The sequence below is a fragment of the Sceloporus occidentalis genome, unplaced genomic scaffold (assembly GCF_023333645.1).
Source record: "Sceloporus occidentalis isolate IW3139 unplaced genomic scaffold, rSceOcc1.0.p SCAF_5, whole genome shotgun sequence".
Lineage (NCBI taxonomy): Eukaryota > Metazoa > Chordata > Lepidosauria > Squamata > Phrynosomatidae > Sceloporus > Sceloporus occidentalis.
The window spans coordinates 174576286-174591828 of record NW_028316985.1 but is presented as its reverse complement, the minus strand read 5'-3'; the positions used below and the strand labels follow the sequence as shown (position 1 = coordinate 174591828).

Genomic DNA, 15543 nt, shown 5'->3' with positions numbered 1-15543 from the left:
TGGAAAATAATATTTCAGTGCAGAAATATTAATTCATGTAGAGAAAATGCTGCTTTTTATGCAAATCAACTGTGTGTGCATTTTACATAGAACAAATTCTCAACTATAAATATTTTCTTCACAGAGGTTAATATTTCTGAATTGAACTATAATTTTCCATGCAGAAAATGCTGTTTCATGTACAGAAAAATTATCCCGTGCAAAAACAGGATTCTTCTCGTCGGGTTTCCCAAGACTCAAAAAACATGTTTTGGAACCACTTTTAAAATAAAATTTAAAATATTCTTTCCATCTCTAGACTCTTCAAGGTATCACTTGAGCCACACCCAGAAGGTTTATTATAAGACTTCTAGGGTTGTCTTTTTCTGGCCAGGACCAGTATAATATTGAGCAGGATTTGCATCTGCTATATAGCTTTAATCCTGGAAATTAATAATAATAATAATAATAAATTTTTATTTATATACCGCCCTGTGGCGAACCAATCCGGGTGGTTTACAACATTAAAATAACATACAGCATAAAAACAATATATTTCCCTCCCCCCTTAAAAAGTTATTAAACAACATATCTAATTTAAAACCACAATAACTAGTTAAAATAACAATAAATTAAACAAAATAATACCAACCAATAAACTACTGCAACTTCAGTTCTAAAGAAAAGGGGGCTTTGGAGACATTACTGAGGAGGGGAAAATCCTGAGATCCTGAGGCCGGGATATTTCAGTCTGGGAAGGCCTGCCTGAAGAGATCCGTCTTGACAGCCTTTTTGAAGCTGTCCAAAGATGTTAATTGACGGATCTCATCCGGCAGGTCGTTCCAGAGCTTAGGGGCGACAACAGAGAAAGCCCTCCGGGAGGTCGCTGCAAGCCTCGATTTTTGAGGCTGCAACAAGTTGCTCCCAGAGGACCGGAGAGCGTGGGGAGGATTGTATGGGAAGAGGCGGTCTCTGAGATAGCTTGGACCCAAGCCATTTAGGGCTTTAATCTTTTCATTGCTTTTATCTAAAACTGTACCTTTTTTTTATTTAAGGGTACCATATTCTTGCCTGGAAATAGAGTGATAGAGCACCCTTGCAATGATGAAAGTCCAGGAAAGTTTCTCTTTGAAGTTATTCCAGGTAGGTTATATTATTTACTGCAAATCTGTTGTGACATTCTATTGACTGACTAATAGCCAATTTTATTCAGCCTTAACAGATGCTGGAGATGATTAATGACTCAATTTAAGAAGAAGGGGGAAAAGTATTTATCTTCAGTTTTCAAAAGAAAATCATGGAGTATTATTTTTGGTGTTTTCTAGTATTTTTCATGTTATGTCACAGGTTGTTTTAAGTCTGGGGAGGGGGGTCTTTGCACTGAAGGAAATGAAACATTTGAAGGTTTTGATGTGTTAACATTAGACTTTAACAAATGTAGTGAGCAAGTGTTAGCAGCACCATGATTTAGGAGATCAGGCAAGATTAAATTGATGGTGCCAGAAGTAAACAGCATTCTTGGGGGTAAGTGAATTAGTCAGACTGGGAAACAGGTGAGCAGTCACCCTGAAAAATGAATATTCAGAGTTGGAAAATCTGAGTACATAATTCCATCTGAACCTGTGAGAAACTTTTTAAATAAAAGCAGGCTAGATCAGAAATGTCCTAAACTAGGGTTTCTAGGTCACCTGAACTTTTCAGTCCTAACTCTTGGCATTAGGGGTGGAAAGAATAGTTGACTGTACTCCAAAAAAGGCCAAAACATGTTTGTCAAGTATCAGAAAACCCTGACAAGAAGAATTCTGGTCTGATGAAAATTGTTGCAGTTGCAGTTTGAGACTTAATCTGCACAAAAAATTATGTGGTTTATTTTAATGCAGAAAACATCATCTCTGTACAGGAAACAGAATTTTCTGAACAGAAGGTAATATTTCTGTGCAGCAAGCTACATACCAATTTTGCATAGAATGAATCCCAAATTGTGAGTAGTCTTTGAAAACTAAAGAGTGCTAAAATTATTTGCTGCCACCTTTGAGAACTAATTTAGTAAAGATTACATCCCTGTTGGCCACTGCTGGTGGAACTGTTGGAATAAATTTGTAGAGTTATATCTGGCAGCACTCTCCACTGGCCATCTTGTTCCAAGTTCTGCATTTTGCAGGCAGGCAATGAGACAATCTGAGAATCAGCAGAGCAGTCAAGCTGCTAAATAGATAAACAGGGCTGGAAAGTATAAGAACACCTCTGTCTGTATCTGGATGAAGAAATTTTGGGCTCATCTAGAAGGGGGAGAAAGTTTCTGAAAGTATTGAGAGTTTCCAGTTCTTTTTGTTTTGATTTTATTTGCTGTGATAATGGGAGTAAATTAATGGGACATAAATGGCCAATGAGATAGGCAATTGGGGAGAAGTGCAAATCTTTGAGATGTCTGAGGGAATTTTTTTTAAAAACAAAAAGCCTGGAAGCAACAAGAGGCTTAGGAGTGTCTGTCTTTGTTTCTGGTTCAAGCTAAGCAGACCATGAGGAGTTTCTAACCAGGAGCTCTAGAATTGGGAGGCTGCTGGAGCTGGACAGTGGAGTCCAGATTCTCAGCTATCTAGAAACATCAAGGACTACAAATCCCATATGATCTGTGAATAAAGTTAAGAAAATGTACCAATCAGTGGTGTTACAATACTTTGTTCTTTTTCTGGTCTGGCTAAAATGATTACTCTGTAACTTGCAACTTCCTTCTGCAACTTCTTCTTTTTTCTTTAAAAAGTACACAGCCTCTTTTGCACTCCTTTTCATGTGCCTTAGCGTTGCCCAGTTCTTCTCTATAGTTGACAAGGGAACTACCAGTGAAATTCCCCCACAACATCCCAGTGTGTTGCTAAAGTGAGAGAAGTTGATCATTTGGTGGTGGCAGCAAGTTCATTAGACAAAAGGTGCTCTCAAGGGGTGGGGTCTTATTCTGCTCAGTCAAGAGAGGGAGGGGGACACAAAGAACCCCCACACTTGTACATTCCCAAGTTTGCGTACAAGCTCTTTTCTTGAAATACCCCAGATTTCCCTCAGTCCCCTCTGTTTTGTTCTTCTTCCTCCCCCTCACACTGGCCATGTGTCCCATTTAGACTCACGTGACATTTCAGAAACTGATTCCTACCTATTTCCATTGAGCCTTCTTCATAATTCAAGAGTTATTGTTGAAGTACTAAAGTGTATTTCCAATATTACAATGGTTAAACACTGGGATCATTTTGTTTAGGTACCACCTTTCCTCTTTCTCTCACTTGATCTCTGTTGAATCTCTATCCTAGAACCAATAACTGCATTTTTTGGGGGGCAGTAGCCATCTGTGCTAGTTCCAGGATGAGACAAGCAGAGATGTATTTCATTTTGGAAAATATTGGGTTAATTTAAACTGACTTGGAAAGTAGGAATCAAAAGTCCTTGGCAATGTCAAGGTCCCAGGAAATACTTCAGGATGAAGAAAACATAATGTAGATCTTAAAAATAAAGTTGCTTTGCACAGGAGCAAAACCTGGAGTCTCAGAGACTTTTTTCTAATCTGGAGGGATTCTTTCACACTGAAGTAGCCCAGGATCAGAATCAGCATTCAGTGTCACCTGACATCTGTTAAACTGAAGCTGCAGAGCCATCTCTTGGCCATCTGTTGTGGTGATACGGAAACGCCAGAGAGAAAGTGATGTCTACCTGTGTCTCCCTCCTGCATAAAGATATAAAAAGTGGTACCAGTAATCACAGATATCTCACTGTTAGTTTTTTGTTTGAGATCCATGCTCCATGACTGAGACAGGCAAAACTGAAGGGTTGAAGAGCTTAAGGAGCAAGTTACTAGCCAGAACAGCTGGAGGTCTCATTCATAGGCTTTTGGGGATTGCTTTTGTCTGACTGTAGTTTTGTTATATAGGTTAGTTTTATGCCAATCAGTTTTACAAATGACTTCACACTGTTGTTGGCAGATACCTTTGCACTATTGATGGTGAAGAGCAAGGACTAAAAAGACCTCAAAAGGGAAGAAAATCCTTAATTGAACAGGAGAAGAAGAGAATCATTTCTGTGCATCTGTAACCATTCAAGAGCTGTCTTAAGCCTGGACAGTAAACAATAATTTTACATAGTTTCCTATCTCATTTTATCTGATGCAGAAGAAACTTGATAATGTGCCCCACAGTTTCTAAGCAACTAAAAACCTTCTTTACACTCCCAGTTTGAAACAGTAGCAAAACTAGGGAAGCAGTCAGGTTCAGTCCAAGACACTGCTATCTCAGTCAAAACAGCCCAAGTTAGAGTTTGGGAAAGGTACCTTTGGATTATAGTTTCAAGAGTCCAACAATGTCAACCATGGCTAAATGTTAATTGATGTAGATGAAGCATGGTTAGCTTCATGCTAGGAGGTGTAATCTGAATTCTCTGTGGTCTAACATGCTGATGCCAGACCCCCTTTCTCCCATACTATGTGAACAAATAATCAAAACCAATTCCAGCTGAGCAGCTATTGCTATTATGAAACCAGATGCCCCTACTTTTGCTCCCTTTTTATAATATAAAGCAGTAGGAAGAACAGTATCAGCAGCATGGATGGTCCATATTCAAAGCTTGCCAAAATCACTCAGTTGGACTATAACACTGAGAATCCTCTAACCAACATGACCACATTCTGGGATGTATTCATCAAAAAGGAGAACTTTTTGGAGCTATGGCAAATGATTGTTCCAGGTCAGAGAAGTTATTCTGGCACATGAGGCAGAAAATCCCACAGGTTTCCTTCTCTCAGCTAACTATTTTCTACCTTTACATGACAACCATAATCTGTTGTTTAAGGCAGCTGTTTTATGCTGCCTAATGTTAGAGACAGCCTTGGAGCAGTTCTTTGCTGGTAACCAGCACCATAGCATTACCACATGGGCAAATACTCAATTTGGCCAATGTCAGGATCAACCATGGCCCACAATATTATGTAGATATAGAAATACTATTGAATTCCTGCTGAGAGTGTAGCCAGAAGGTCTTGCTAAAGTTATGTACTAGTTCAGAGACTTCCTGAACTTAAAAAAAAAAAAAGCTAGCATTCTGCCTCCTGAATAATAATCTCTGTTTTTAGATGGGAAGAAGGAATCAGACTTCTGTGGCATTTAAATCCTGCCTCCCACACTGTCTGGCTGTTGCTTGATTTGTGTGTAAAGTAGTTGTTGCAGTTTTATAATATAATAATAATAATAAATTTTTATTTATATACCGCCCTGTGGCGAACCAATCTGGGCGGTTTTGGCCCAAAGATGTGCAGGCAATGCACTAACAGAAAACTGAAGTGGCTTTCTCCTGCCTGGTTGAAAAGGCATGACTTTCTCAGCTGGAAATATTTTTCAACACAAAATGGACAAATGTAAGTTGACCGGTAGTGGAATCCATGGCTAATCCAGGTTTTCTTATTCAGTTTTTCCTGCTCTTATCCATTTTGGCATGTGATTATAGAACTACCTATGTGGGAATTTTATTCTTGATCAGGCTACTTTGAAATAGTGAAGAAAGCAATGGAGCTTATCACATGGACTTTAAAACCAGCTCCAGCCTCCCGGGCTGAAGCCAGGATACGGAATGGAGGTGGGGATTATCGCATGTTAAATCACTGTCTAATCGCCACCCGGTGCCAATATCTATATTCAAGCCACTTCAATAAAATGTGGACTTTTCACATGGGACAAAAATGAGAAACCACTTTCATAAAAGGGGAGCCAGCATGGCATAGTAGTTTGGGTGTCGAACTAGAATTCTAGAGATCAAGGTTCGATTCCAGGCTTGGCCATGAAACCCACTGGGTGACCATGGGCAAGTCACATGCTCTCAGGCTCTGGGGAAAACAATGGCAAGCCTCCTCTGAACAAATCTTGCCAAGAAAATCCCATTATAGGTTTGCCTCCATTAGTCAGAAATAACCTTAAGTCATGCAAAAACAATAATAGCATATGGATAAGACACCAACAGGTTTCCAGCCATAGTAATTTTTAAAGAGTGTTGATATACATTGTTATAATGTAGGGAACCATTTATTTTAAGGCATGTCTTATCGTCCAGTTAAGTTATGGATGCACTTGATAGCTGCAAGCCAGTATTAGATCCGCCAGTCTTAGGATGACTTCTTTATTTCTCTTGTAACGTGAGGCAAATGTGATAGATGACATCATCACTTTTGTTTATCTTTCCATCTACGTTTCCTTTATAGGAACTGGGTTTATAACACCCTGAGTTTTCCCATAGACTCTATTCTGGCATAGTTGCTACCCATTTCTTTTACCACAGATGCTTAGTGTATAGCCGCCTAGAAATGGTGTGTGTGTGTCAGCCTACAATTCATTTTGTTTCTCTGAATTCCACCTCCCTATCTGTCCCATCTTTCATTTGTGTCAGGCTGTGAGACTTTTTTTCAGTCTTTCAGGGAAAAAAATGGAAATCTTTTTTAGTGTATTGGAAGTATTTCTCTTTCTCAGCCCCATCAGGTCTCCCAAGAGACTGCACAACAAATAAAAACATTCTTTAAAAATGGATCAAAATAGTGTTGTTGTTTCGGCAAAAAAGATTCAAAAGCCAACTTTCTTTCAGATCCAGTTTAAAATTCCAAAAGTCTGTCATTCTGTATACAACAATGTAGCTTTTTTCAGAGACATGCAACAGTGCTTCTGATGAGGATCTCAAAATCTAAGTGGGATCCTATGAGACAGGCAATCTTTCTATATTCTGGCCAAGCCAATTCGTCTTCAGTTTTACTCAGAAGCAACTGAAAACCTGTGGACTTGATAATATAACCAGTGACATGTGGTTTCTAAAGCAAACACTGGACAACAGTCTGGCTGCCACATTTTGCAATAACTGTAATGCAATTCTCTACATTTATGCATTTTCCCTGATATGCTCATTTTGTATGTACAGTGTGCCCTTGGTATCTGTAGGGTTTTGGTTGCAGGAACCCCCCCACCCCACCCCACCCCACCCCATCAATACCAAAATTTGTGGATGCTCAAGTCCTATTAAATAGAATGGTATAGTAAAATGGTTCCCCATATATAAAATGGCAAAACCAAGGTTTGCTTTTAGGATTTTTAAAAAAATATATATTTTCAAGCAGTGGATGGTTGAATCCATGGATGAAGACTCTGTGGATACAGAGAACTGACTGTATACTCCCCATTGACTAAAGCAAATTTCTGTATGTTTTTCCATTTATAAAATGCTAATTTTATTTTAATTAGCTTACAGTTGGCAACTGCTTAGACACTGTTAGTTCAATATGAAGCAGTAAATAAATGAAGCTGTTTGTTTGTTTTAATTCTACACATTTTAAAATTCCTGCTACCCCAGGGGTAAGCAATGGCACTGGAGAGCATTGTTCACTGTCCCTGGTACCATGTCAAAATGAAAACAGCCATGACATTACCTCCGGTTTGAGTTTCAGACAATTTTCCTGTGTGTGTGTGTGTGTGTGTGTGTGTGTGTGTGTGTGTGTTTGTGTTACACTTCATTATATGGCAGTTTTGGAACATTTTGGGGGAAACTACCTCCCATATTAAAAAAAAAACCCTTTGAATTATGGGACTTGGGGATGGTTGTAAAATTAGGTTGGGGGTCACAATCGCACTCCCTCCTTTTGCTGTCCTCTCAAATGTGTCACTATTTGAGGTAAAGTGTATTTTGTCCTGAATGTCATATCTCAGGATCCCAAATCTCAGGATCCCTCAGCCACGCACTATGAGGAACAACTTAGGGAGCTGCAGGTGTTTAGCCTGGAGAAGAGAAGGTTAAGAGGTGATATAATAGCTCTGTTTAAATATTTGAAGGGATGTCATATTGAGGAAGGAATAAGCTTTTTTTCTGCTGCTCCAGAGAATAGCACCTGGAACAATGGGTTCAAGATACAGGAAAAGAGATTCCACCTCAACATTAGGAGGCACTTCCTGACAGTAAGGGCTGTTTGACAGTGGAACACACTCCCTTGGAGTGTAGTGGAGTCTCCTTCCCTGGAGGTCTTCAAACAGTGGCTGGATGGCCATCTGTCGGGGATGCTTTGACTGAGATTTCCTGCATGGCAGGGGGTTGGACTGCATGGCCCTTGTGGTCTCTTCCAACTCTATGATTCTATGATTCAAATCTTGGAATATTCAGAAATGATAATTTCAGTGAGAATGTCAAAATTACTGGAATTATTTTCCATCCTTACTTAGGAACAGTGTGACTTTTTGAGCTGAGTCTAAAATCTATTGATCATCATAATCAAAGCAATAATTTTAGTTCTTTCTTTAATAAAGGAGAACAAACACTGGGATGCTTTCTGTGTTCAGCTTCCATCTCAAAGAGGTTCCAGTCCTTTTTATCCAGAATTGAAGTTACAGCTGCAGCTGCTGCTGTATTTCTAATGCACACTTTATCATGTTGTGTGATATCAAGGCAGTGCATCAATCAGTATCAACCCATTTCTGTGTGTGCAGAACCTCTTTGGTATATAGAGAATAAATGAGTCTTGGGGTTTTGTATAGCAGCCAAAGAATATTACAAATAAAAAATGCTCACATACCTATCTTTGATGCTTTGATTTAGCATAGCACAAAATGCAGCATGGCTTGTTATACACTTCTGAGTAATGAAGTTGTGGCAGCTTTTTGCAAGCAGGAAACACTGACACAAAAAATAATATACATCACATAATTTCACAAATCAGTACTGTGTTTTCTCTGTATGGCTAAAATGATAGGAATGGTCCAGTCTTCCTAAATCTGTTACCTTTGAAGCAGACTTAATTGTTTGAATGATCTTAACTGTAGATATCTGATTAAAACATTTAAAATGCAGCATGGATGCAGAAACTTAAAATTAGATAGATAAATATAGAATGCATGCTACAATCTGACTGAAAAATATTACGTGCTATAGGGAGGAGGGGAAAGGAAAGTGCCCTTCCTTATAGGCTCAGGTGAAAGTAAATTGCTGCAGCCTCTTCTGGATTGTGAGTTCTTTCTCATTAATAACTTTTCCCATATTGACCACATCCTGATGTTGCTGAAAAAGTGTGATGATAGAGGCTTAATCGGGACCATCCCTGCCATATCAGGACAGTTGAATGGCATGAACAAGAGAAAAACTTGGTCTTGCCTACCATCCACTAACAGAATCAACACCAGTGCTAACCAACATATGCCAGCAGAGTGGAGACTGCAGTCAAGAAATCATAGGAAAACTAAGAATGGGGAGGGCAGTTATGAGAGAACTAGAAAATATCCTAAAATGTAAAGACATAAAACTGAACACGAAAATTAGAATCATACAAGCCATTATATTCCCTCTTACCATGGATGGATGTAAGAGCTGGACAGTTAAGTAAGCAGATAGGAAGATAATTAATTCATCTGAGATGTGGTGCTGGAGAAGACTGCTGAGTTTACCATGGACAGCGAAGAAGTCAAACAAATGGGTCCTAGAGCAGAAATCTCTCTGGAAGCCAAGATGACTAGACTAAGTCTGTTGTACTTTGGCCACATCAAGAGGAAGCACAACTCACTGGAAAAAACAATAATGCTAGGGAAGGTGGAGGGAAGCAGAAAGAAAGGGAAGCCACATGCTAGATGGATGGACTCTATTAGGGAGGTCATGGGTATGAATTTGCAGGACCTGAGCAGAGCAGTGGAGCATAGGGAGCCTTGGAGATCTCATCTACAGGGTTGCCATGGGTCGAGATCAACTTGTGGGTGGATAACAACAAAAAAAACCCCATCCATCTGCAAGTTTCAACATCCCTTCCTTATGTCCTGTGCACTGCTTTGATCCTGCTGTTGGTCTGGTGGCAGAAACAGGTGAAAGACCTCTTTTTCTCCCTTCCTCCTCTTTTTCGTCCTGCTACTGCTGAAACAACAAGTGAGTGCTGGAACGCACTAGGGAAGGTATAATTTTGCAGAGCTCCTTCGACTTGGCTGTCTGGAGTACTAGATAACAGCAGGGGTAAGAAATGTTGTTGTTGTTGTTGTTGTTGTTGTTGTTGTTGTGTGTCTTCAAACCATTTCTAGCTTATGGCAACCCTAAAGCAAACCGGTCATGAGGTTTTCTTGGCAAGATGTGTTCAGAGGACATTTGCCATTGCCTTCCTTGGAGGCTGAGAATGTGTGACTTGCCCAAGGTTGCCTAGTGGCTTTCATGACCAAGCTGGAAATTGAAGTCTGGTCTCCAGAGTCATAGTCCAAAACCAAAACCTCTACATCATGCTGGTCTCCTGGAAACTTATTTACTTAGTTCATTTATTTATTTTATATTCCACTTTTCATCCAATATGGGTTAAAAGTGTCCTACAATATAGGCCAACACAAAAGGCCATCCTCTTTTCACCACTTGTGAAACCAGGCAAAAGTAAGTAGTAGTAAACTCTGAGCATCTGCTGTTCAAAAGAAGAGGGAAAACAAAAAATCCCTCTGCAAGCCCTCAAGACAGGGGAATTTGAACAACATTTTTTTGCATTTATCAAAATAATAAAGACTGAGTATTTTCTTGTTATGCATACCATTAAGGATGTGGTTTTTATAATTACAGTAAAAGACAGTCTTGTATCTGTATGTGAGATCTGTGGGCAGCTTCCAAAGGGTCTTCTGTCCCTTCTTGTTTCTTTGTTACATGTTTCCAATACATGTAAATTATTCTGAAAATGCAAGTGAGAGTTAGCTGTTGCGTAATATTAGAATTCCACATCTGAAGGAATAAAAGAGAAATATGTTGGCAGAGATTAATATGAACATTCTGTTGGATTGAAATTTACATTTTACGTAGTCATTTAGATTATTTTGGATTTCTTCATATTTACATAGGAACCCTCCTTGTTCCCAACTAATGAAATATGCTGGTGTGCAACTGCTTGTAACCCTAAACATGCCTCCTCAGAAGTAAGCCTCATCACACTAACTAGGGCTTAGCCCTAAAGAAGTAGATACAGGACTGCATCTTAGCTTTTCTATACAATTTATTCAGTATAATTTTGTTTGCATATCAAAGCATTCACTGATTCAAAAATATTTCAAATTTTATTTATTTCTTTATTTATAGAAGATATGTGGCTGACTGGCTGGCTGACAGGCAGTGGGCATCTGGGCATAGAGACGGGTTGTGGAATGGGCATTTGAGCAGTGCTGATAAGATGGAGGAGAAGGACCATTGTTGTGACAGCCTGGAAGAGGTGGGGGAGCAAAGGACACTTGTCATACTATGATAGCTATGGATGAAAAGTGCCTAGCATCCTGGTGGTGCTTCAAGCAGAGTGAGAAGGTGATGTGAATAGCCTGGTGGCAACAGTGCAGTTATGAACCAGATGCCAAGGGACTGGTTGCTCCAATCTACAACTCTTCTCCATTCACTACTCAAGCCAAACAATTTGCCCTATGTCATTACACAGTGAATGCTTTTTAGTGATTCTGCTGGAAACTCAAATCCAGCAAATAAGTTTCAGTGTGATGAAAACATAACAGCTTCATTTATATACTGCTTCACTTATATACTGCTTCATACTACTTAAGCAGCCTCTAAGTGGTTTAGAACTGTAAGCTGATTGCCTCCAACAAACTGGGTACTCATTTTAGCGACCTCGGAAGGATGCCTGAGTCAAGCCTGAGCCAAGCCTGAGTTGAGCCTGAGCCCTGGCTTGTATTGAACTCACCACCTTATGGTTTGTGAGTGAGTGGATGCCATATAGGCATTTAACTACTGCACCACCAGGGCTCGTAACAAGGGCCCTGTTTACATGGGCCAAATGAAACACCCTCCCCCCATTCCAATGGCAGTCAGTCCAAATGATGCAGGGCCCAATCTCTGCTTCTGGTGCAAACTTTCCAGATGACATATGAGCAGTTCAGCACTGAACACAAGGTATACCACCTTTACAGTGGTCTTTAAAAGATCACCTTTTTTCCACACCCTCCCAGAAGATCCAGAGCCCTCTGTTGCAATGCTGGGCAGCTGTTTACAATGAATCCCACTGTGCTGCCTGGCGCTGCAGCCACCAGCACAGCCATGGTCAGCCATGTGATGGATGCTGGATGCCTTGTTCTGACCTCAGATTGAGAGATTTGCATCAGTGGCAGTGGACAGCACAGCACAGCAGGGCACATATGCAAACAGCTGCCCGGCATTGCAATGGAGTGCCCAAGATAATGCAGGGACACCAGAGCAGCTTTGGGGCCAGACTACTCTGGGCTGCTCCTGGAGTATTCTGGCCTGTGCAGACCCAGAATTAGTCTGTATCCAATTCCATTATGTTTCAAGTTTACGTTATCCACGTGTATTCAGAAGTGAGCCCCACTTGTATTTTGTTAGATAAGAATGGTATAGACTGGGCAGCACACATATTTCTACAAATGGTACTGGAAACATCTGCATACTAAGCCTATGCTTTGCCATGGAGCTATGAGCACCCTCCTTCTCCCCATTCTTTTGGTTGCTGTACAAACCCCAGACCGATATTCCACCTGTACTAAAGAAATGCTGTGCTGTGGTTACATTCCTGCCCTAATCTGAATTTACTGAGTGGAATCACTTTCCTGCTCAAAAAGACCACAATGCTTGCTTATTTCTGTTTGGCATTTATTACAATCACTGGGTTTCATAATTTAAAAATAAAAATGGAACAGGCTGGTTTCTGACATCTGTAGCTTGCTGTTAGATCATCAGTTGCTTTAAAAACAGGGCATTCTAAGCATTCTGAGACCCATCAAAATGCTTTTTTCATTAGGATGAATGAATAGAGTCCCCCCTCCATACATGCACACAAGTACACAAATACACATTTAAAAAAATATTTCTAAGAATTCTCTAGAACAATTGTTAGGTGGGGTTTAGTGACTATTCCTTCCACCTACCCTTAATCTCTCTATCGCTCTGGCTCTTGTACGCACAGTCTTATATGTCAAATTATGTTTCTCCTACTGGAGCTACATCTTTTCATTTCCTTGCCCTAGCAACAACTTTCTCCCAAGATACTGCATCTAGCTTTGAAATTTCAATTTCACTGGAAAGAATCAACTAGTATTCCTGAAATACTCATCTCAGGAAAAAAGAAGAAGAGGAAGAAGTCATCTGCAAGGTCGTTGCTGAGTTTGTTTGTGTGTATTCTTGAAGTTCCCCATCAACAGTTGTTAGCACTTGAACTGCCATTTGAACTGTCATTCCAGAAGCAGGTTACCTGGTTACAATTCCTCCCCCCGAGGGAGCATACAATGAGATATACAGTATATTATTTCTCTTTAAGTGATAGGAATTATTTCTAAATGTAAATCAGCTCATGCAAATTTATAGAAATTAATATCTTCTTTTGTCATTCTGCATTTCTTCTTATTTAGTGATAAATACACCAACAATCTGTGGAACTTGTGGAAATTATCTAGTTTGGTGTGCTTGATGGAATATATGAACAAGGCATGTCTGACCATATGTAAGGCCCAATGATGCCAAACCAGAGTTTGAGGTGCACCTACACTGTAGAAATAATGCCGTTTAGTACAACATTAACTGCTATGGCCTCATTCTACAGAATCCTGGGATTTGTAGTTTTGTGAGGCATTGCTCTCATTGGCTGAGGCAGCTAAAAACATTGTGAGACTAGAAATCCCAGGATTCCATAGGACTGAGCTACTGTACTTAAAGTGGTGTCAAATAGCATTATTTCTACAGTGCAGATGCACCCTTGGAAACAATTAGCTTTTGGGGCTACAGCTCTTAGACTGGTGAATTCTGGGACTGGTAGTCGAAAAAGTAACTTTCCCAAGTTCTGTGCCCAGTTTGTGATGTCTGGTGATACCCACCTTCCCTTTCTTTCATACAGCATTAACTATCCAAACACAAAGTAAAATCGAAGGCTTTCATAGCCGGCATCCATAGTTTTTTGTGCGTTTTTCGGGCTATGTGGCCATGTTCTAGCAGAGTTTCTTTCTGACCTTTTGCCAGCATCTGGGGCCAGCATTCTCTGAAGATGCCAGCCACAGATGCTGACGAAACGTCAGAAAGAGACTCTCTTAGAACATGCCCACATAGCCCAAAAAACCCACAAAAAACTATCCAAACACAACAATGAAAAATGATTCCATTTGAGCAGCTGCTATGCATCCAGCTGTAGAAAACTGTGCTACTGTTGCCGTCTTTTGAAATAGCAACTAGAATGGTAGCAGCAACCCTCTCTTCATGTACAGAGCTTAGGAAAAAAACCCTTCCTTTGAATTACAACCACCAGAAGCCCTGTGGTCTAAAACATAACTTTTCCAAGCTCACTTCATACAGGGCTAGTCTCTCTCTGTGTTTATGCGCCTTCAAGTTGCCTGTTGACTTTATGATGGCCTCATGAATTTCACAGGGTTTTTTCTCAGGCAAGAAATTGCTCAGAGGTGGTTTTGCCAGTTCCTTCCTCTGAAATAGAGCCTACAAACACTTGGTATTCATTGGAGATCTGCTATTCAACTACTATCCAGGGCTTACCTTGCTTAGCTTCCAAGATCAGACAGGATCTGGTACCTTTAGGGTATTAGGACCCTATCAAGGCCACTTAGGCCCCATACAGACAGGCCCAAATAAAGTTGCTTTGGGTCACTTTGGAAATATGCTGTTTAAATGATGCATGCATCCTAAGTCTGAAAGTTGCGCCAAATCTACGGTCCAGCCCTTCTATTTAAGGGCCTTTTTGATGTTTAATGCTGGATTCATTGGGGTTTCTTCTGGCCAAACATGAATATTTGTTTGTGTGCTCATTTTGTTTCAGGAAGACGTTAAAAGCCTAACTTTGCCTAGAACATATTCAGTCTATTTAGAAATGTGATATGCTAGGTTCAGAATCAGAGCAGAAGGTTGTGTGGCTGAAAAAAACACATGGTTGAAAAATGATGGCTAATTGCAGGATATACAAAACACTGCAATCTGGCTTGTTGGAATATGGATATGATGTGTTGGATTATTTTGGAGAGGTTTTCCAGACACAAAGTGTTTTCATTTCTTCTGAGCTCAGAATGTGAGAAACAGAAAGATTGGCCATTCTTGGCACAAAGAGTTTAATGAGTAATTACCATGTCAGATGTGATGGTCTGTTAGTTTTTAAGCTAAAATACTGCTTGGAGTGTTTCAATATGTCCAGCAAAGCAGGATGATTTTTCTCTCAATTCATGCTGGAGATCTTATTTCTTGAAACAAATATGCTCCTGCTGTTGGAAAATCATATGCCTTTAACCCAGAAATAGGAAACTTGGTGTTCTCTAGATCTTTTGGACTACAATTCCCTGAAACTCCAGCCACAACAGACAGTTGCAAGGAATTACAGGAGTTGTAGGTCCAAACAGAAGGAGGCTATTGCATTGTCCACCTCTGCTTTAACATTGTTAAGATATAAATGTATCCTGTAGCACCTTTGAGACTTAGATCCAAAACACACTGCAGAAATAATTTGGTTTGAGACTGCTTTAACTGCCATGGCTCAATACTAGGGAATTCTGGAAACTGCAGTTTTGTGAGACATTTAGACTTCTCTGTCAGAGAGCTCTGGTGCCACACAGTTCCTAGGAT

At 40.1% G+C, this 15543-nt stretch overlaps 1 protein-coding gene across 2 annotated transcripts in view; it reads left to right on the top strand.

The window, feature by feature from the left end:
- Positions 1–15543, top strand: part of ARHGAP24 (Rho GTPase activating protein 24) — a 308726-nt gene that overhangs the window by 45790 nt on the left and 247393 nt on the right. Inside the window, exon 2 of one of the 2 annotated variants that reach the window (XM_089526176.1) lies at positions 1035–1122. In XM_089526176.1, coding sequence (XP_089382302.1) covers positions 1035–1122 — 88 coding nt within the window. Of the gene's footprint in view, positions 1–1034; positions 1123–5352; positions 5369–15543 lie in introns of those variants that run through there. The other variant, XM_089526172.1, reaches the window with a different exon arrangement.